The sequence below is a fragment of the Juglans microcarpa x Juglans regia genome, chromosome 6D (genome assembly GCF_004785595.1).
Source record: "Juglans microcarpa x Juglans regia isolate MS1-56 chromosome 6D, Jm3101_v1.0, whole genome shotgun sequence".
NCBI lineage: Eukaryota > Viridiplantae > Streptophyta > Magnoliopsida > Fagales > Juglandaceae > Juglans > Juglans microcarpa x Juglans regia.
In genome coordinates, this window is record NC_054604.1 from 3,885,699 (window position 1) to 3,908,555 (window position 22,857).

Genomic DNA, 22,857 nt, shown 5'->3' on the forward strand with positions numbered 1-22,857 from the left:
TCAGAGTTGAGAACGTTGATTAAGTCTTCATTTGCTCAAAAAGTTACTTGGTGTTGATCCTTAAGTTGTAAATGTAAGTTATACACTGTTGGGTACATTTCATTAACAATGAAGTTATATATTCTCTACATAATTTCAAACGGAGCAATCCATCGGGTAGATATGAATTGTTGGATTTTAGCAATTTGTTGATTGTTTTGTTCAGAAACCAAATTGAAAGCAACACGATCATGTCCTTTATGAATGTACTTATAAAGACATTTGACTACTTTTATCATAGAACAAATCTCGACGTTAATGTGACAGTCAAATGTTGCAAATAAGTACGGATTATATGGAACAACCCAATAATTATCCAAATTATGACCTCTCACATTGATAATTATTCCATTGTCAGAACGCTTAATATTGGGAAGCAATTATTTCCATGAGTCATATCCGATGCAAAATTTTTTGGATAATGATTTTTGCAATAACCATTTTTTTCATGCAAACATTTGGTGGATTCAACACCCCACATGGTCCATGCATCATATGCTTGACAACAGCGTTATACAAGTGTAAATTTATATTTTTATCAGGTATTTATATTGATACAATCTCATCAAAAGATTTAGGCACATAGAATTTTCAATCCCTCTATAATATAATTAAAAAATGAGCATATGAAAGTCCTCTTTTTTTGTGCTCAATAACATAAATATATGTTGATACTTTTCCAAATATCTGTCGCTTGAATAATCGATCATTTAATTCTTCTAATTTTACACAAAAGATCCGAGCAACCAAATCAGGCCAATTTTGACTCTCCTCATGCAGGCGTAATTCATTTTAAATTTTTTGCCAATTTGAATTGCATATCATTCTTAAAAAAATGTTTGGCTTACCATAACACTGAACTAAAGTTATTGCCTCCATATATCTTTTTCGCATGTCTCTTGAACCCCAATAAACGATGTAGGTAGAATAATTCGTTTCCAAACATTAGAAGCATTAGTTTCCCCAACAGTAATGATATCAACAATACCTTGATATAACTCAAATCGAATATGTTGTTGTTTACTACAAAAATAATCTAATCATGACGTCTCGAACTTAACATATATATCAACAATAAATTGTTGCAATAGACAACCAGACAACAACAAAATTGATCTGACATTTTCTCTAATTTATAATTTGTAGCAATAATATTCACGGCATGAAACAATCGGATCCTTCATTTTTCTGTTTAATTCTATAAAAGTTGAAGAAGAATGAAATATTATAAATTGGACGTCTACAAATTAAGTACAAAATGGGAAGATTAGGATTGCACTCTCACATCGTTGTTCTCTTGTAAGTAATTCTTCTGCTTACATTGATTGGTGATGATCTATTGATTAACTTGTTTTATCACATATTAATGTGTTTCCTTTATTGACCATTTGAATGCTTTAATTCCAACCAGTATCCCCAAAAGAAAATAACAACGGATACCAAAGTGGACCATAACAGTCAAAATAATACTGAACTATATGACTTCCACCAGAATGACTAAAGATACAAATGTCTCGTCCTCCCAACTGATATGCATCTTCATTTTCAACCCATATTGCTGCAACTTGTGAAGATGTCGGAGCATTGAATATACGTTGATCTAGGCCAGCATTTGATCTTATATGGATTACTTGATTTTTTAAATTTGACAAATCACCAAGAGATCGAAAAAATACAGAATATGGATTGATGCGAAGAATATCGATGAGTTGAGTTATAATTGATGGATTCATCTTGTCTGAATCAAAAATACAATTGGAGATAAGAAGGATGACCATTTAAAGGGACTAAATAATTGATATAGTGATATATCTATTCTTGAGTTAAGAAGGTATAAATCCATCTATTCCATCTGCAAAGATCTCTATCGAATTTAACTCCAAAAGATGTAAACGCAAACTTGTTATTATAAGTTCGAACATAAGTCTTAAAATGTGCAGTTTCATCTGTGTCAGAGGCGAAAAGATCATAAAGTTGATCAGAGACATCATTTGTAGCCAAAAAAATTGTCCCATCAGCACAGCAAAATCCGTTTGTTTCATGATAGAATCACTTTGCTTTACAATATCTGCAGCAAGGCACATATAGTAAAGAATATGATTCAGATGGCACGACTTGCAATAATTGTCTAAGTCCAACAGAGAGGCGATGCCCCCCACCTATTGAGTTAAAAAATGAACACAAGATAATAGGCATAAACCTATCGAATTCTTTGAATGATCTGACCAAGGACATTACTGGAAGAGTGGCAAGAGTTGACAATGGAATTGGAAGAACGAATAATATAATTATACTTGTCTCTTACCCCTACAAGATGGCGGTATACTTGTTTCAAAACTTGACTATTCCCGAACAACACATGGGGCCTATTTGAATAAGATGTTCCCAAATGTCAATGAAAAAGAATATAAGGCTGGTTGAATAAGAAAAATAGAAAAATAATTTCAGGAAAACCTGTTGAATCAAATGCTTATTATAGACGGCTGTTTCATTTATGTATGTGTTTTCTGATTTACGTGTCAGGAAATCCATAGAGTTATTCGGACAATCAGAACTACTCGTCACATTGTTTAATGATGAAGTTGTCTCTAAATCAACGACACAGATATTAACACTAGGAGGAACACATACTTCATGAGAAGAAGCCAATTCATCGATGTCAACATCAACGCGAAAAATTTGTTGTCTCTTTAACACTTTTTGTATAACAGTGAAGTCTTGAATGATATTTATTTGTTGCACATCATCATTTGAAGGTTCATCAATTGACATAGTCATTTGATCACCTCCAAATGAAGTTGAATCTTTTAACTGGATGAAATTGTTTCTAGACGTTTTTTTAGCATATTTTTCTCTCTGTTTTCTATGTAGTTCTTCATTTTTCTCTTCTGGTAAATCTTTATACGAGATTTTATTTGCTAGTTGTTTTCCATGAACTTCAAAAAATAGTTTTCAAACTTAACTTTTACAAAATTAATATAACTATTTAAAAATAAATGCTGTATAACTCATTAACACAATCTTACCACTTCTCATTATGTTAATGAAGTAAACAATTCTTCCAAACGTGCATAATACATGCATGGATTTGATTCTTTTTTTAATAATGATGAATTTTTTTATACCCACTAATTAAGAATATTTTTTTTATTGATTTTTGTATTTTTTATCTGTTTTTTAGATTTTGATTGATTTTTTTTACAATTTTTTAATGTTTTATGTGTTTTTTTTGTGATTTTTTTTCCTTCTTCTATAGCGATCATGTTTTTTTAACAATTTTTTTTTTTAAATTTAAAGATGTAAACATGCACAATTACCTATACGCATACACTGATGCAACCTGCAGAAGAGAAAAAACATACATAGTCCAACATATAGAGAAAAGCATAAAAATGATGTATTGACACAAAAACATACCAGCATATAGAGACCAGCAATTTCCTTCCCCATAATTAAAATGACATTGTCAGTACATCAGAAACCCCAATAACATCAGTCAACGAAATTAAAAGCTTCTTCTTTCGTCTGACATAACCGATAAAACATAAAAGACAAAAATAATAAACCCAAAGCATCCTAACACTCAACAAATAAAAACGTAAAAAAGTAAAAACTGACTGAAGGACAAGAAAATCACTGTTCCCAAAGCTACGGTAGTAATTTAAAGCTGATTTAACGAAAAGTTAACAGAAAAAAAAAAAGAATTTTCGTTTGAGCCGTTTGATAACCTCTTATATAATAGATATTGATTAGTCCCGTTTGGATTTAAAGATGAGATGCGATAATTTTAAATAAGTTGAATAAAATATTGTTAGAATATTATTTTTTAATATTATTATTGTTTTGGAATTTGAAAAAAATGAATTGTTTATTATATTTTGTATAAGAATTTGAAAAAATTATAATGATGAGATGGGTTGAGATGAATTTTCAATCCAATTCAAGACTAAGTTATTGCCTTGCCTAAAAAAGGTTATTTTACTATTCAATCTTTTGGGAGAAATCAAGTGAAACTCATTCCATGTTTAGGCTGGCTAATTCTTTTATTTATTTATTCTTTAATTTTTGTTTCTCTAATATTATTGATTTATTGTTTAGAAGTTGGTTTATAGATCGGTAATACATGGTGGCATGTTCTATGTCATTGGTAGACAATTAGGTCAACACATGGAAAGTGTACATGTATATCTATTAATTTCATATTCCTTCGAACCAAAGTTTTGGAGTTTACTATGAAACATGGTTACTTTGTCTTTGATTCCCACAAGGAGACAAACATGTGCAACTTGTCTCATACAAGAAAGATGCTTACACATGCAACATTTCTTTCTTTTTTTTTTCTAAATACAACACGTGCCCTTGGATCTCGATCTACCATGTTGTTCTTCTAAAATATTTGTCACTGATGAATGTCATATCCCATATGGGATATGACATTCTTTGAGAATGAGAAGTTTTTATTTTTTATAATAATTTTAATATGACTAATTATATCATTGACTAATTTTTTTAAAATACATGATAAATGTGACTTGGGCCTCCCTTAGAGCGTTACAAGACAAATGTTTAAGATTTAAATGAGTTTCTTGACATTTGATCAAGTCATGAGAATCTTAAATCGTCTTATTATTTGGAAGGTGTTTTTGTTTCACACATTTTGTAAATAAAACAATTCTATATGCAACTTTGAACACCATATCATAGTTATAATAAATTAACAGGTAAACTAGTAATACTTTAAACTTTATTCATGTGAGAATATCTCAATATCCAAACTAGACGTATATCTAAACTTTATTCATGTGAGAATACCTCAGTATCCAAACTAGATGTATATCCAAACTTTATTCATGTGCACCTACATAAATTTATTGGTTATGGTATTTTTTAGAATACAAAAATTACAAACAAAAAGATAAATAAATATAAAAAAACCGAGTTTTCTTTGGAGGTTATAATAGTGGGCCAATGATGTTGATTCTCAATTGGTGTGTGTGCCCCCTAACCTTTATTGCCAAAGCCATGTGATGGGCCAGTCCCATATATTATGATTGTAAGATGAATAATCATAACTTATGATTTGTCCATGATTGTGTTTGAGTATATCATGGTGGGTCCATCCAAGTTAATTTTACAACACCCTATTTTGTTTGAAAAATATATCCTTTAAATTTTGGTAGATCGATTTGCTTGATATTTAAAGGTTCCTACAAATATCCTTTTTAATTTTGACACATTTTCTTGTCAGCAGTAATATTATTTTCTTTTACGGTACGATTTATAAAAAAAAGATTTAAAATGATATTAGATACAAGATTAAGGTGTGCATGTTTAGATCTTATAAGAAAAAGTAATATCTATCATGAAAATATGGATTTTCTCAAACAACACGTCCACATTTTAGACCATTATATGTATCTATTACCTATGTTTATATATTATATGTAATTTTTTTTTTTTTTTACTATCTTCAATTATCTATTCGCATGATTTCAAAAAAAAAAAACTATCTATTCGTATGATTCGAACATGGAACTTCTTTTACTAGAAGAGAGGAAAATCCCTACTCGTATCCTTCAAACTAGTCAAAATACAATTTAAAAAATAATTTATAAGATTCAAGCCTATAAGTTTCGTAGAAATCTTAAAATATATATATATATATATATTTAGACACTGTTTGGATGTTGAGCTGAGTTGAGCTCTTTATGAATATAGTAAGTTGAGGTGGTAGAGTAAGTTTTGTGGAGGTCACTTAAGATGAGTTTATATGTGTTTGGATGTTAAGATGATGTATTTATGAGAAATTAAAAAAATTATGGATCTCGCGTTTAAATAAGTATTGAGTTGAAAAAAGTTGCAGGTCCTACATATAAAGAGATTTTGAATTGATATGAGTTTAGTGATTTGAGAGTTGAGTGTTTGAATATTAAGCTCAGTATAAAATTATATTTCAGTTCAGTCTAAGTTACAAAGGGGTCTTTTTTTTTCTTTTTCTTTTTTTTTTTCCTTTCTCGGCAAATAAAGCATTTATAGATAAACTAATGTATACAAGACACAAGTTCGGTGGGGTGGGAGTCCCCTATAGTTTTCTCCAAACCAACACACATTACAACACAAAAGTAAAAAAACAAAAGGGCTAATCGGAGCCAAAAGATTGACTCCCACCCAATTCTCACAAAGGAAGGCCGCTTGGTGATGGTTTTTAAATAGTCTGATGAATAAACTATAAAACTGCAACTAGAAGCCACAGTACAAAGGGGTGTGCTACAGCATGTTGGCCTGGACTGTCTGGAAGGAACTGTCACATCCACTTTCACTCGATTTTTGGTTAGGAAAAGCGGGAACATATTGTAGCAATCGAAAACAGTGACGAATCACCAACGATGGGGCATTACTGGTGGTGACGGTGCGTGAAGGCCACGCGCCATAGCTGGAGTGAAGATAATAGTCGGATTTGGAAGATCTGAAACCATAAAACTGCGCGTAGTGGCATAGTGCTCTCTAAGGCGCGGCGTCGTGTGAAGAACATGCATAACATAAGCCGCGTGTGAGGCGAATGCACTGCATAGATAGGCGAATATCTTCTGCCAGCTTGACGATTGGCACCTGGAGAAGCTAAGTAGGGGGCATGTGTCCACCTTAGGTCGCTGGAAAGCAGAAGATCGACAAAGATAAATGGTGCTACTGGAAAACTACAAAAAAAAAAAGATAAAAAAACATATATAAAAGGAAATGAAGGTCGTGGCCGGCAAGGAGGGGAGGTGGGTGGAGCCGAAACATCAACCCCCCTCCCCTTGGTCAACGAAAAAATTTTCTAGGATGGGTGATGGCACTCTAGAGAGAAACGGCTAAGAGAGGGTGAAGATTAGTTACAAGAAAAACACTGGTTGCCGTCTAGTACAAACAGCGTGTAAACGGGGCTGATGTGGAAAAAACAAAACGATTTGTTTCGTTCAAAATTGAAAACCGTTTCTTCTCTCCTTATTGTTCAACTCACATTTTCGTCTCCCCAATTTCCCTCCCTCTCTATGTTTCTTCCGCACGAAGCTCCCTTCCTCGACTAGAAAAAGTACAACTCTTACGCATAGTGTTTTTTTTTTTTTTAACAACCAAAATTACTGCATAAAGGCATATATGACAAGCTTGAGGCCTTGGGTGACGAGGGAAGAGAAGAGGAAGAAGCTGAAGGAGAGGACCTCGAAGACGAGGAGCTTCTTGGCAACGTTGAGAGACAACGATGGTGAAGATGGAGTTGATGTTGACAAGGCCGTCTAGGGCGGTCACGTGCACGCTCATAGTCATCGCCGTCACCACCGCCGTAGAGGTTGATGTTGCTCTCTAGACGCTGCTGTCTCTCGAGTTTGACCACTCAGATATGCAAAACGAATTCAGGAAAATCAAAACATATTTGAAAATACGGGTTTGGTTGGTTTTAATTTTAGAGATGAGGGAAGTAGAAATTTTATAATGGGTTTAAATCAGAACGAAATTGTATATATGGGTCTAAACAAAATCAAACTTAGGAGGAAGAAAGAAATAGAAAAATACTCGTCCATGGGTAAATCTTGGAAGTGTTGTTGTTATTAACGTTGCTTGTTAGGGTTTATGTTTTTCTGTAATGAGATAGAAAGAGAGAGAGATTGTTGAGTGAAGTTTGCTGTTTTTTATTTAGGTTTGTTGAAACGTGAAAGGAAGATGAGGAGAAAAAAGTCTGAGAGAGACGGGGATAAAGTTAAAAGTGAAATACTTATGCTTTTGTGGTTGTTTTAAGGAGAATGCTTTTGTTTTGTTTTGTTTAAGAAAAACATTTATTGCAAGCTTACGATTTAAAGAAAAAACATCAGCAAAAGACGGGATCGAGGTTGAGCACCAAAACGGAAATCCAAAACCAGAGTTTTGTTTAGTTTTTTTTTTTTCTTTAAATATCAGCTGACGTCAGCCGTTTACTCGCCGTTTACTTTCAATGACTGTACTCAACGGTTTTGTAGTTACGAACGAGTCTGTCTTGTAAAGCAATAAGCTTGAAAAGGTCAAATAAGGGTAAAGTGGACATTTCGCACGCACTGCAAAATGTGTCTGATTAGCGCATGGGTATCCCTTTTTTCTTTTTTATTTATTTTATTATTACGAAGAAAGCGCATGGGAGGAAGGGTTTTTATTTATTTATTTATTATTATTATTTTTTACGAAGAAAGCGCATGGGTACTTAGCAAGGAAGGCACTCACTTTAGAGCAGGACAGAATTTGAAAGAAACGCATGAAAGCCATGTTGCAGGACGGGTATCCTCTTCCAAGACCACTCGGCTCGACACGATCCTCCAACATCCTCTGCTTTCTATTGCCGTTCTTCTCGATTATAACCTCTTGCTGTGCTGTCAATCTCGTTCTCTGCCCCAGGACCAGGACCCCCCTTGCCTCGCCTTTTTCACCGACTTTCACAAATATGGTAACTCCCCCCCCCCCCCCCCCCCCCCCCCCCCCCCCCCCCCCCCCCCCCCCCCCCCCCCTTACATCTCTACTATCAATCTGCACTAATTTTTGCTAATTGCGTATTCATGAGGAAATCGTTGACACAAGACACCAAAAGTCAACCCATCTCTCTCTCTCTCATCGGCATGCAAATGTGTTCTTGATTTCTAGTGTTTTACGCTTATTGTCCCTGAAATTTGAGATAGATTCGTTTTAATTCCAGTTTGGCCATATTCTTTTTATGGTTCTATAGAGTTAAGTATTACAACTAGTATGCTTGCCCCTTTCTTATAAATTTGTATGTAAAATCTATACTTTACATGCCATCTATCTGTATTTTGTGCAGAAACTTCCGTTTTGTGCGTAAACAGAGGAATTGCAAGAAGAAAGAAATGACTGTATTGAATGAATAAAAGTTACTCTTCACTTAAAAGACTTCATTTGAAAAATGTGGTCCAATAAGTTTTAATTTTGTCAAAGCCCCTGAAAATTGTTTGCCAAAAGAGAAAAGGTTGGAGAATGGGAAAACGGGTCGATCTCATAACTGAGAAACATGTTAGAGTTGTTGTTGTTGTTTCTTTTTTTCTTTTTCTTTTTTCTTTTTTTTAACAAATAAACGATTTTTCTGTTGGAATTGTTGAATCCTACGTCTTCCTTCATGACTTATTCTTGCTTTTTTTAACTTTATGAAGACGATATATCTCTAAACAATGTCCTGAAAATGACTTAAATTTTCAAAGATGTGTCACTATAATTTAGAACTTGTAACTTACTGAGTAGGTGGGAACTCATGATATCATCTATTGATTTTTATGTCCTTTCATTTTTTTTATATAAAAAATATCTATTTTTGCGCCCTAACATATGTAAAACAGGCCAAAACCTATAAAAAACTATGGAAATTTTCTGTCAGAAAGTTCAGGTTCATTCAGGTAGCTTTAATATCAGGTAATACGTATTGAATGCTGATAGAAAGTATAGCCTTTCTATTTTATCACGTTTCTGGGCGTTTATCTTGTGTTTTATGATCAGTACAGTAAGAACAACAGCAAAAGTTCGGAAAAGATTAGTGAAGTTGCATCCCTTAGATGTGCATTTGATTTATTTGATGCCAACTTCTTCAACGGTGAAAAGGTGACCTCGTATAACTTGAAATTCAATTGTTTTGTCGTTGCATTATATATTTCATTATTCCATGTTGTGGGGGTATTAGTTAGACCTCAGAAAATTATGCAATGTTTCTATCTGATTTAGATTCGAGAGGTTGCCAAGGGTGCCAAAGATTTTAATATCCCTATAATCAGAGCCAATCGGAAATTAGTTGCTTCTGTTAATGGAGGACTGAATAATCCATCTTCTTTGGTGTTCAATCCCGAGTGGGGCAGTGAAAAACCACAAAGCATAGACAAAAGGTTTAGTTATCCATCTGTTTCTGGCACTAAGAGACCAGAAAGTGAAGAAGATGTTGCCTTCATGAGTGTAAGTCTGTTCATTGTGGTTCTTCTCTCTCTCTCTCTCTCTCCCTCCCTCTCTCCTTAGTTTCCTTTGTCTCTCATCCTCTTCCTTCATCTTGACTCATTTATAATTCTTTGTTTGTACTGTTCATTAGGTTCTTGAACTAGGGGACCTGATTAAAACAAAACAAATTACTTCAGAGGAGCTTACTAATATTTTTTTGCGGAGGTTGAAAAGGTAGTAGGGAGCAGAAAAACGCCCCAATAACATAAGTTTTTCATCAACCATTTAAAAACTGTCTGTCTAATATGCATTGTGAAAATAACAACAGGTACAATCATGTTCTTGAAGCCGTGGTCTCCTATACTGAAGAACTTGCATATAAGCAAGCAAGGGAAGCTGATGCTTTGCTTGCCCAAGGGGTGTATCTGGGTACATCTCTTTTCAATTAGTATGATAATTCTCCAGAGTAGCAATAAAAAATCCTAGTGTTTTAAAATTTTGGAGTAATTTCATTGGATAATTCTAAATATAAATGTGGAGGCACAATGCAGTGCCTCTTTTCTAGTTACTTTTTTAGACCAAAATGCAATAACCATTGATGCTGCATTGTGCCTCTTTTCTAGTTACTTTTTTAGACCAAAATGCAATAACCATTGATGCTGCTTGTGATACGACAGAGAAGGCAGGATCTTCCACGGATCTATTGTTTTTTGTTTCTATTTTTATATTTGGTGAGATATTCCTATGTTAAAAATGTTGGGTTGTTCTCTTAGGTCCACTACATGGAATTCCTTATGGATTGAAGGATATAATTTCAGTTCCCAAATATAAAACAACATGGGGTTCAAAAACTTTCAAAGATCAAGTTCTTCACATTGAAGCTTGGGTATACAAGAGGTGTAAAGCATGTTTGAGTCTCTGAATTTGTAACCAAGAAGTATGTCATAAATGGTATTTTGCTTGCTAAGCTGGTGACTGCTCAATATAGGTTGAAGGCTGCTGGGGCAGTTCTTGTTGCAAAACTTGTTTCTGGATCTCTAGCATATGATGACATCTGGTATGGTGGTAGGACAAGGAACCCATGGAACATTGAGGAGTTTTCAACAGGTTCATCAGCTGGTCCCGCTGCATGCACCTCAGCTGGTATTTTCAAATTTTGAGTTTGTCAACATTTTCCATTTCCTTTATTGTTTTCCTACAAGTTTTCTTTTTGGGGTCCACTTGGCTCAACAACTCCATATAGTGCTTTTCATCGGTACAAGTGGCTTGTGTATATGTATAGGAAACGTTCAGTTCTATGTCTGTTTTCCTCATGACTATTGCTTGAACCCTTGTCATAGATTTTTTTTTGTAGGAGGGGAAAAAAGGGAATTAGAAGTTTGCATTGCTTCAACTGAAAATTTACTTGTTTCATCACAGGTATGGTTCCATTTGCAATTGGTTCTGAAACAGCTGGCTCTATCACTTATCCTGCTGCTCGTTGTGGCGTGACGGCATTGCGCCCAACATTCGGCACTGTTGGCCGAACTGGTGTAATGAGCATATCTGAAAGTTTGGTACTACCTCAATCTGCTTTTTGGAATTTTTTTTTTTTTCTTGGCAGGGCTGCAGCTATGGATTAAATTTATGTATCATCTGTTTACCAGGACAAGCTTGGCCCATTTTGTAGAAGCGCCACAGATTGTACTGTTATTCTGGATGCTATTCGGGGTAGGGATCCAGATGATCCCTCATCAAGAGACAGTCCTCTTGATGACCCATTCTCGGTTGACATCACAAAGCTCACAGTGGGATATCTTGACGATGCTGAGGAGGAGGTTGGTAGTCCTGATTGTTTTATCGTTTGAGGGCTGACACCACATGATACTGACCATACATCATGTATGCTATTGCACTGTTTTTTAAGAGGGAAAAAAAAACTCTTCAAAAGATTGCTCAAATGAATTTGCTTGATATGTATACCAGGTTGTTCACATTCTTGCCACAAAGGGTGTTAATATGGTTCCCTTCAAACTGAATTATACGGTTGAGTCTGTCCAAGGTATCCTGAATTTTACAATGGATGTTGATATGTTGGCTCACTTTGATGAGTGGCAGCGCTCGGGGCAGGATGATGATTATGAATCTCATGATCAATGGCCTACTGAGCTACAGCGTGCGCGTATGATTCCAGCAGTAGACTACATCCAGGTCCGTACCATTTAGAAGAATTGGAGTGTAGAGTTTTGATATGGCTGTAGTAGTCGAATGAGTTTTATGTTCTTTAGTTCTTATGCTAATCAGTAGTTCAACAATACATTCCAGCTCTCTACCATATTAGTTCAGGTAGCTTTGCAGGTTGCTATCTAATTGCAGAGGATTTGTAGTCTTTAATCCAACAAACTGAATCACCTCATCTACGAATCTCGAATTTTAAATATCCTTCCATGTTTCAGTAGTTTCCTTTTGATGTAAGATTTTCTATCAGAAGTTGTTGGTCAACTTCCTGGCAAATAAGCATCAGGTTCCAGGCAACCAACGTACCAGTAGGCATCATCAGTGGCTTTATACAATTGCATTTGATGGCAAGAGATAATGGTTGTGTTTGAGCTCATTAAATGTGAGTGTGATCAACCACTGCACGATATGTCAGCAACAATTAATAGGTCTTCAGTCTTCCTGCAGGGCTGTCATGGATATATTTAGAACGCATGTCCACTTGAACTACTGACCTTTAACTTACTGAGGTTCTCAAGATGTTGCCCTTGAGATGTTGAGGGAAGAGTAGCTCATCGGTCTTTGCAAGTGTTCAGCTTTTAGTATAATAAGGTTGAATGGCAATGCATTGGAGTTGGGGGACTTGTCAGTTGATCAAAGCCAGATAGATTTTGCTTGATCTAAGCACGCAGTATATACTAGAAATGGACTTATTTTCTTATTTGAGCTATTTTAAGTGTCATGCTTTCAATATTTGTCCACAGGCACAAAGAGTGCGGGGAAAGTTAATGCAGGAAGTTAAAGAAAGTTTTAAAGTTGATGCATTCATTGGCAATGCAACTGACTGGGAGAAAGTTTGCATGGGAAATCTTGTGGGTATGCCTGTAATTGTTGTTCCTACTGGATTTACCAATATATCAAATCCACCTCACGGTGGCAGCCGACGGAAATCCACTGTGACCACCGGCATCTATGCACCTCCTCATCGTGACCACATTGTAAGCAGGATCCATAATTGTTTTTCTCCTTTAATGATTGATCCATAATTGTGGACAGTCTATTGGGTTCCAGATTTTAAATTTCTGGTAAGCCCTTCTGTTATATTTGAGGAACAATTCTTTCCCCCGGACCACTAGATTGATTGCTCTCATATAATGCTTTTTATATCTGGCCATGTCTGATGAACTTGGCAACAAGTCAACTGTTACTTCCTAGAAGCAGGGATGTTTGATCTAATTCGTAGGTAGTGGTTTCCATTAGTATGAACAACGACCTAGAACCAAGCTGATCGATGTTTTGATGACCTTGCAGGCTCTAGCTCTGGCAATGGCATACCAATCAGCAACTGATCACCATAAACAACGCCCACCTATCGATGATCTCAGCCCCAATGACTCAATTCCAAATCCACCTGCAGTTATCTACCCTGCCAGGCAATTGCATCATTGAAGGCATCTCACCCGCTACTCCAGTACTTATGATGATGTTTCTGATAGGAGCCTCGCCATTGGTGTGGTGGTAGATTGAGTTTTTTATCCGTTAAAGGGGTGCCATATTGGAGAGAGTGGTAAGGTGTGGGCATCGGACTGTTTATTTGTATGGCCATAATCATATATAAAGGGACCACAAGATTATGGAGGTAATTAACAAGGATAAGGTGGTCAATATACCCAAGTTAAGCTTGCTCAACTTTAGAGCTATGTTACCATACGGCGTAGATTTTGTCATCTCGATCACAGGCACCAATGTGCATTTTATATGAGACATCAAAGACAGTCTAGGGATGATAAAGCAACATTTCTCAAGTTTAATTGAATGTGGAACTAGGGAGATGGATTCATTTTACAGGTTCACATGAGCTGCACCAAACGCGTAGAACACAACGTACGAAACAAAGTAATTTACATAAAAAGACAAAAAGTGATTATAACCAGAACAAAGGACGGCAGGACTACAATCATATGTCTTACTTTTTGGCACATTTGACTGGTCACAGACAGAGAGTAGTTGTCCAGAGCTCTAAGCCCCAACGGGTAAAAATCTCGCACGAAAACAAAGCGGGGAGGAGGCAACAAAGATCGGATCTTTCGCTAAACACAGGAATGGCGTGTGACCAAAAAATAAGAAAAGCCGAGCAAATCAAAATCATCTCACGTATATTTTCAGTGCATTTTTGCTAAAATGTACACATTCACAGTCAAAACCACTTACAAATAACATATTAATTAACGAATATCTCAAAACCCATATAACCCACCAAAACTACATCAACATTTCCTACCAATAATTACACCACCAACACTTACGAATGTTTTTAACTGTCCGTGCTCTAACATTCTATTCATCACACTCTCATTTTACTTTCATCATATTATATAAGATGTAACATATTTATCACCCCTTAATGATTTTTTAGTAAATAATTATTTATCATTTAATGATGATAAATATACCATTAAAATAAAAATAAGATGAGAGTATGGTGTATAGAATTACTCTTTCTTCTTAATACCAATATCAAAAGGTCGTTGAACTTGGACCGTTCATGTTCCTCCCGCCGCCAACTCGATAGCGATTCCGACTAACTCCACTACCGGAGTCTAAAACCCCCTCCCAGTGCTTCGCCCTGGCCGCCTCCTCCTCCTCCCTCCCTCTCATCATCTGCAATATCCTCTTCGCCTTCTCTCTCGCCCTCTCGCTCCCTCTCTCCTCTATCTCCCTCAGCACCTCCCCCGCTCTTGCATCCTTCGCCAACCCCTGAACCTCATGCTCCCTTGACTCAGTGCCCACAAAGCCGCCACGCAGTTCTCCCGTGTAGCTTCCGAGTCCACCCCCCCTTCCTCAGCAATCCCACCAAGCATTCCACCGCATTCGCGTCCAGCATTACCGACTTCCCCTCCGTGCATAGCGCCAGATTGCATAATATCAACAGCACCCGGCTAGCTAAGTTCCCGTCCTTCGTCATTGCCAGCAGGGTCGGCACGGATCCGAGCTTCACGAGCTTGACCCTGTTGCTCTGTATCAGCGTCAGATGGTACAGAGCCAGGGCCGAATCGTTCCGAGTTCGCTCGCTATCGGACCTCAGCGAGTGCATTAAAGGCGCTAAAGCCCCCAACACTCCGATTGCCATCTGGTTATCGTCCTCTATCGCTAAGCTGAAGAGAGCACCGGCCGCGTGCTCCTGCGATTCACTGGCTCCGTCCATCAACGCTTCGATTAGGAGGGGGACGAATCCTGACCTTACGATCAGCACCTTGTTGCGATTCTCGAGAGAGAGATTCACCAACAAAGCGATGGCGTTGGTTTGTACGGTGGCGTAGTTGGATGATATAAGTGATCGGACGGCTGAGAGTAGCCTAGGGGTACAGAGAGGAACCCTGAGATCTTCTCTGGTCCTCGTGAGCTTTCTCAGCGAAATCACCGCTTCTTCTTGTTCGAACACCTCGGTACTCTTCAACTTCGCGAGAAATTGTTCCTCTTCGGGAGTCAGAGACTGAGGGTTTAGGGTTTGAGTTAGGGTTTCGTTCTCGACGATTTCGGAGGAAGGAGAGAAGGACGAGTAGCACGAAGGCCGAGTCGTAAGAGGCAAAGGAGTGGCCGGACTCCCGCGATTACAACCGATTCCTCCGACGAGCTCGAGTAGAAGTGGTTGACTCGGTGACCCAACTCGGTCGCCGCGTGGGAGAAAATCACCGGCGGGTTATCCGCCACGCCCCTCAACAACTCCTGCTCAGAAACCCTAATCTTGGGCCCCGAATACCTACCCGCCGCCATCTCCGACCGGACAAGTTGCTCTACTGTGCGATAAGCCGGTGCGCGAGGGTACTCCGTACCCGAACTCTCGCACCAGTTAAGGATTGTGGATTTGATGGCCAAATTCGATATCACGGTAGTGAAATCTGGTCTGGACCCATCCTCGAGCTTGGGCGAATACCCAAGGTCCCGGCAGACTTGTACGGAGACGCGCTCGAAGGTTTGACCGGAAGAGACGACGACAGGGTCAGACATCAAGGAGCGGGAAACGGGGCAGATGAATTCCTTGTTGGGTTGCTTGGACTCCATCTTAGAGTTAGAGCTAGAGATGGAGCTGGTGCGATGGAATGAGATTTTCCACCTGTGTTTCCCATTACCGCCCATTTAGAGCTCTCTTCCTCGATCTCCCGTTTAGTTTGTGCGAAAGAGAGTGTAAAATCTGTGGGTCAGAGGTATATTATAGAGATTGGAGGGTGAAGAACATAGGATTGTGTGGGTTTGGTGGAGAGAGGGGAAGAGGAATTCCGGGTACGAAGCGTGTGGGGTCGAAGTCGAAGGGGTTGCATGTTGATGATGCTTGGCGAGGATGGACTTTTCTGGGTTTGAGGTGCATCGGATTAAAGATTAGACCGAGTTGCGGAGCGTGAGAGATTAGACTCTCGTTATGGCTGATGTTTTAGGGTTTAGAATCTTTAGATTACTTCTTCTATTTTCATAGTTTTCTTAATATTTATTAAAATATTTCTTGGAATTCGAAAAATTAAATACAGTCCATAAATCAATTCCATCTTATTTAGGACTTTTTTGAAACTAGATTTATCTCAAAATTCTCATTTCATCTCATCCCATCTTTTTCTCAAACATAATTCAAATATAAAATTTTCAAACTAATCATTAGAACTTTTCTAAACTTTTAAACAAAAAATAAAAAATAATTCAACTTTTTTAAATTTCTAAAAAATATATATATAATAAAATTATATTCTAACAATATTTTAATTTTATAATAGCTTTTATTCAATTTTTTCCTTCTCATTTTTCAAAACTCAAAAAATACTTAACTCAAATTATCTTACTAGTCATTACTATTCACAAATTATCTTAATACTATTCATAAAATTTCCACCTCATCTCACCCTCAAACGAACGCTAATGTTATTTGTTTTTTAGAAAGACCCTTTTTTAGTTTTTAAATATGAGAGGGATTGATTTTAAATGAAATTAACTTTTTTTAATTTCTTCTAAGAACGTTAAAATTAGAATATATAAATATGACCATTAATTAGAAAAGTAGATTAAAATTAAAGAAGTAATATTTTAATAGTATAGAGAAAATAATAGTTAATATAATATGCTAATATGGGTTGCATTCCAAATGGCTTAGATAAAAATAGAAGATGTGATCTCTTTAACTAAAACACCACATTAGCATCAATTATGGGAGTCGCTATATAATGACCCTCAAAGATTTAGGTCGTGGTTAGGCAAGGGGACCCTCTCCTTCCCGTCCCTTCACCAAGTGTGGTGGCCGGCAACCCGTTATTTTATGAAAAATTTGGTATTTTTTTTATTGAAAATATAATTTTCTTAATGTTAATTAGTTTATTTGAAATGTTATAATTGTTTTAATTGTTTTTTTTTTACAAGTGGCATGCGTCATCGATTGCCATGTTTAAAGATTTACATGAAAACTAAATCTTTATGGAATAAAAAAACATAATTAAAAAGTACATGAAGTGATTAAGTCCAAGAAAAGTCACATGAAACAATTTAATATCTTACCCTTAACACTCAACAGAACAAATGATCATTAGTTAACAAAGAAAGAAAAAAAAGGGGTATTTATTCTTTTTTTGTTGTAGTTATGTATGCGTGCATGCGCATATCAACTTAAAGTGTGTTTAAAGGTTCAAGTTATCTTTCAGCTCAAAGGTTCATAGGATATCTCCTTGCTTGTGGAATCCAAAGATCATTTCTCTGCTCAGGAAAGTGGGGGAAAATAAAAGTAAAAGCTTTATTCCTTTCAAAGTAAAAAATAAAAAAGAAAGAATCCTTCCTTCCCAATGCAGTGAAGGCATATTCTCTCCTCAAAATATTATAACTAAAAACATTAATTCATTCATAAAAAAAAATCTCATAAAGTTAAACTCATAAACTTATTTAATTTGACATGATATATTAGATTGTAAAATTTTTTTTACTATAAAACAGATCGGAGATATTACATCAAATCAATTTGTGAGTTTATTTTTATCAAATTTATTTTATAAATATAAAACTTCTTTCATTCAAATACCTTTATGATTGTGTATATATATATATATATATAAAGGGTCCTGTTAAGAAAGATTGCAAGCTTGCGAAGAAAATGATTTAAAGAATATTTAGAAGAATATTAAGAATCTACATAAAGTGGCAGTGTCCCTTTTTTTTTTTTTTTTTTTTTGGTAAACGTGGCAGTGTCCCTTTCAAATACAACATCACAGTACCCTTCATAATATTAATGGGCATGCAAAAGAAAGCTTGCACAAATTATGATGGGAGGGTTGATTTGAAGTTAGAATCTTTAACCACCATTCAAATACAATTCAACTCTAAAATTTTGTTTTATTTGGAGAAACAGCAATTGAGAAACTTGACTTAAGGCTATGTTTCATATCTCAAATCTCGATCAAACCTATTACTTTTTTTTAAGTAATATATCTCAAATTTATTTTATATATTTAAACATATATATCAACTTATTTTATACATTTAAATATATTTAATTGACACTCTTAAAACATTATTATTCACATATCAACTCAAATAATCTGATATCATCTCAACACCTAAACACAATCTAAATGATAAATATTTGTTTATAAGTACTGAATAATTTGAGATAACATATTAATTCCCTTCACTTCTCTCCTCTCCTGCGCTTTCTTTAAATAAAAGTTTTAATTATCACCTCTACATGACACGACATGTAATTTTTTAATTTTTAATTTTATTAAATATTTAGTGTATGAATGATGAGTAGAAAAATTCAATTAATTTAAAAAAAATAAAATAAAATTAAAAAAATTAAAATAAATGTGGTGTGTGCGGACGATGATCAATAGCAAAACCCTTCTCTAAAACCTTTTGATCTTTTTCCTTGACTAAAAAACAAAGAAGAGGCCCCTTCCTCTTCTCTATCTCCCATGATGTGTGTGTATATATATATTGTCTTTTTTCTCCTCTTGGGCAGGCCAATAGTCCTGCAATTTGGGAAGTAGACTCGCCCCATTAGCCCCCCGACCACCACTTTGTAGATCGTCGACATCCTCATATCTATTCCACCATTGTCGGCGCATGATCCCCTTGAGTTGTTACTTTCTTTTTGTGTTATACCCATTTGCAATCAAAGTCCACATAGTGGATAATGTGGCTTCACGGAGAGAAAAGGTAAGTGATATTGTATGTTACATAAATACTATAAAAAAATTATTTATTTATAGTTAGTTAATTTTTACTAAAATAATTATTTTTTATAAAAATGAGTCTATTCTCGTTATAAATAATCATTCTAATCCGAAATAACTTGCCATAAATGTTTATTTTTTTTAGTGAAATGATGTTGTAATACTCCTATTAAATATTAAAAGAAAATAAGAAAATAAGAAGAAATTCTCAGAACTTTTAACGATTGCTAAGGACTCCAATCACATTCTTACCTAACTTATTAAAAATATACAAATAGACGTGGTGCTTTCAAGCAACAGTTTTGATTATGATAGGAATATAGAAATCCAAATCACGGCCACTGAGTCAAGATTTTGACTGACTGAGGCTACGTTTGGATTTGGACTGTCGATTTAGGAATTGGGCTTGGGCTAAGTCAAGAATCAGGATAATAGGCCCACTATACGTATTCTTAGCCTATTTGTCCACCTACTAGCATGGTCATGCAAAACTTATGCCAATGTTTGGCAATACGACGCACAATTTATCGACAAACTTTTAAATTAGGTTTTGGATTAATTTAGTACTTAATTAATATATTTTATGTATGTGTTTTAAGACATGTAAAAATTTGAACCTCATAGCCATTTTAAACCAAATTAATAGAAGTGGGTAATTACGTCCATACAAAAAAAAAATAATAATAAAATAACAAAAGTACTGCCTAATTTCCAAACGTGACAAAAGGAGAAGAAAAATGATATTTACAGTCGTGGAATACGTAAATGCTACGTAATTTTTTTAAAAAATGTGAATAAATACAAGATCATATAAAAAATTATTCTTTAATAGTGAACTATACTCTTTTCAAAAAGATTACGTGGTATTTACGCACTCTACGATTATATCTAATAATATTACTCGTTTCCTCTATGTGAGAACACAGTGGAGGTTTATAAGTACGTATTATGTAACCACCATGTATAGATCTACTCCTCCTCCGCCCATGATGGATGAGTACTTTTTTCCTCCACGGCATGAATTGGTTCTTGGTGAAAGGTAGTGAATTTCTCTTCTTCTTATTCTTTCTTTATTATTTAAAAAAAAAATGAAATATACAAGATGAAAGATGTCTGTCCACATTATAAAAAAATGTCTTTATTTAACAAAAGGGGCGATCATTGGGGTCTCAGATCATTTTACATGCATGTCTAAAAAGTCATGTCCCAAGTCTAATATCAATTATACAATAAAATCTTAAAATAAATAAAAAGCGATAAAACGTCCTTAATATAATTAAGTACGTGTGTTCTTGGTTTCCCTAGTTTACATTATTGCACGAGAACTAATTCTCTGATATAAGAACAGAATGTGGGTTTTGGGATATATAGAATTTTGTACAAAACTCCCAACATTTTGGCTTATTTTTTCCGTTGGCAAAAGACTTGCTGGGAAAAAAATTTACTTTTTTCAACTCCAATTAATCATAATTGGCAAACTTTTACGATAAAATTTTGCACTATTTGCGAGTCCAAAAATCGTTAAAAATAAGAATATTTTTGACATATATTTCATTAACAGATTTAAGTATTATATATTGCTAGTTAGTTCTGAAGAGTCAGCTACGACTTGAAATGTTAGGAAAAAGTCATTTTCAAAAACAATATGAATTAATTGCGGCAAAACCGTTCGTGACAAAAAAGCCAATTTATTGTAGTGATATATCTTTCTTTTTGTTTTCTTGGAATCCCAACCATCTTGGCTTTTGTTTATAAGAACTTGAAGAACTCCCCAAAAGTGCCACAAAGTACGTACTAGTCTATATTGCATGAATTAGTAGTAGGGGGTGCCAAGTGACTGAGTAAAATATCTTTTTATTACATGTGGAGGATAAATAACATTCCACTAAATTTGAAATTTTTCCATGCATGATTCTCTTATATATAGGACTTGCAGGACCTGCATGCTTAATTTTTTTTTAAAAATAATTAATGTTGTAGGAAATTTAAATTATAACAAGAACAAATCTATGCATATATATACATATATATATAAACACATGTACAAATTAATGGGTATGCACGCCCAAGAAACTAAGGAGTAATTATTAAATAATTTAAGAGTACATGAGACATCGATCATGTGATTATACCTTCATCTTTTTCATTATATAAAAATAATTTTAATAGCATGCATGACTATCACATCAGTCATCCATGCTATATATCTAATTAAGGGCATGAGATTTCTCCTAGACTAGCAAGGAGTATCATGAATAACCTACCTTAATTATTTTGTGGTTTTACTTTTATTTATGAGTAATCCGGTCTTACGATATTTTAATTTGCTCGCACACCGCCATTACAAATAGAAACAAAAATGGAGTATAAATTAATTATGATCCCAAAAAGTCTGAGAAGATTTTAATGGAATATTTAAACCACTGAAAAATATTAATACATGCTCTAGTTCTCGATGATCATTGATGATCAGTCCAATTAATTAGTCTTAGCTAAGCCAATGCAGGCAGCAAGAATCAACGAAGTCAATAATTTCTTATTTTCCTCGAAGTTTGAAGAAAGCATATATTTTTATATAATTTAAATATTAAAGATCACTTGATCGGTAGAACCAGTACCATTAATAACTATATATATATATATATATATATACATATATATATATATATATAATAAATATGTACTTATATCATTATGTGTTGATCATCTTCTAGTACTGAAAAACATTAATTCATTATCAATTCACTGATCGGCTTTCTAAATACCCCCATGCATGGTATAAAAAAATACAAAGTTTTTAGAGAAAAATGAAAATATTTCAAAATGCTATATATATATATATATTATATAGACAAATTATACATGGAAACTTTACAATATCACACACCTCTACATAATCAACATGCATGTGATTTGTCATTAATTCTATCTTAATGCTTAATTATGTATGTATTTAAATAGAATGACAGAATGACAAATCACATGTTAGTTATGTGAAGGTGTGTGGTGTAAGTTCCTTATAGTATTTCTTTATATATATATAAGAAAAATACTAGTGGAGTTCCTCAAATTTACAGTTCAATCTTATCATTCATGCATTTTAAATTTTCTTTTACTTAATGGTTAATGAAGTGACTATTAGTAAAATTGTATATTTTTTTATATTTTTCTTAATAATTAAGAATATTAAAAAAATACATAAAAATATTAAAAGAAAAATAATAAAAAAATTTATAACTAGCAGTAGATAAGCGCGGCTCGCTAGCATGATCCTATATAATTAACAAAAAAACAACTGTAATTGAGGGTGTTGGTAGATATAGATTGTTACCGTGCGCTTCGATCGGCCAATATAATTAAGCTGGTATTCATGGTAACTGAGCACTAGATCATCATGATCTAATGAATGGCCTGGCTTTTTCTATGTTCAGGCCGCCATGAGCAACAAGACTACTCCAGAAATTAATTAAGAAGATTGTTTCAACCCACA

The 22,857-nt window shown here is 34.8% G+C and overlaps 2 protein-coding genes across 3 annotated transcripts; one reads left to right on the top strand and one right to left on the bottom strand.

Moving 5' to 3' along the window:
* The first annotated feature begins 8,261 nt into the window (after positions 1-8,261).
* LOC121234168 (glutamyl-tRNA(Gln) amidotransferase subunit A) lies at positions 8,262-13,875 on the top strand. Of its 2 annotated transcripts, XM_041129989.1 has the most exons (12): positions 8,263-8,488; positions 9,544-9,645; positions 9,766-9,990; positions 10,121-10,203; positions 10,298-10,398; positions 10,743-10,866; positions 10,958-11,112; positions 11,389-11,525; positions 11,616-11,786; positions 11,935-12,159; positions 12,930-13,163; positions 13,477-13,875. In XM_041129989.1, the coding sequence occupies exons 1-12, from the start codon at positions 8,300-8,302 to the stop codon at positions 13,612-13,614; spliced, it is 1,884 nt and encodes a 627-aa protein (XP_040985923.1). In that variant the 5' UTR covers positions 8,263-8,299; the 3' UTR covers positions 13,615-13,875. The 2 variants fall into 2 exon arrangements, with proteins under 2 accessions (XP_040985925.1, XP_040985923.1); XM_041129991.1 differs by lacking the exon at positions 12,930-13,163 and having other exon boundaries at positions 8,262-8,488.
* Positions 13,876-14,301: 426 nt separating this feature from the next.
* Positions 14,302-16,603, bottom strand: LOC121234169 (U-box domain-containing protein 38). Its single transcript, XM_041129992.1, is given in 4 exon segments — positions 14,302-14,924; positions 14,927-14,989; positions 14,992-15,771; positions 15,774-16,603. Coding segments are annotated over 4 exon segments (1,614 nt in total). The 5' UTR covers positions 16,303-16,603; the 3' UTR covers positions 14,302-14,682.
* Positions 16,604-22,857: the final 6,254 nt, after the last annotated feature.

Bases quoted from the DNA above. Each gene is read 5' to 3' on its own strand.
- LOC121234168 (XM_041129989.1), top strand. From the start codon at position 8,300: ATGAAAGCCATGTTGCAGGACGGGTATCCTCTTCCAAGACCACTCGGC. The intron at 9,991-10,120 runs GTAAGTCTGTTC...ACTGTTCATTAG, and splicing joins AAGATGTTGCCTTCATGAGT to GTTCTTGAACTAGGGGACCT. The intron at 11,526-11,615 runs GTACTACCTCAA...TCTGTTTACCAG, and splicing joins TGAGCATATCTGAAAGTTTG to GACAAGCTTGGCCCATTTTG.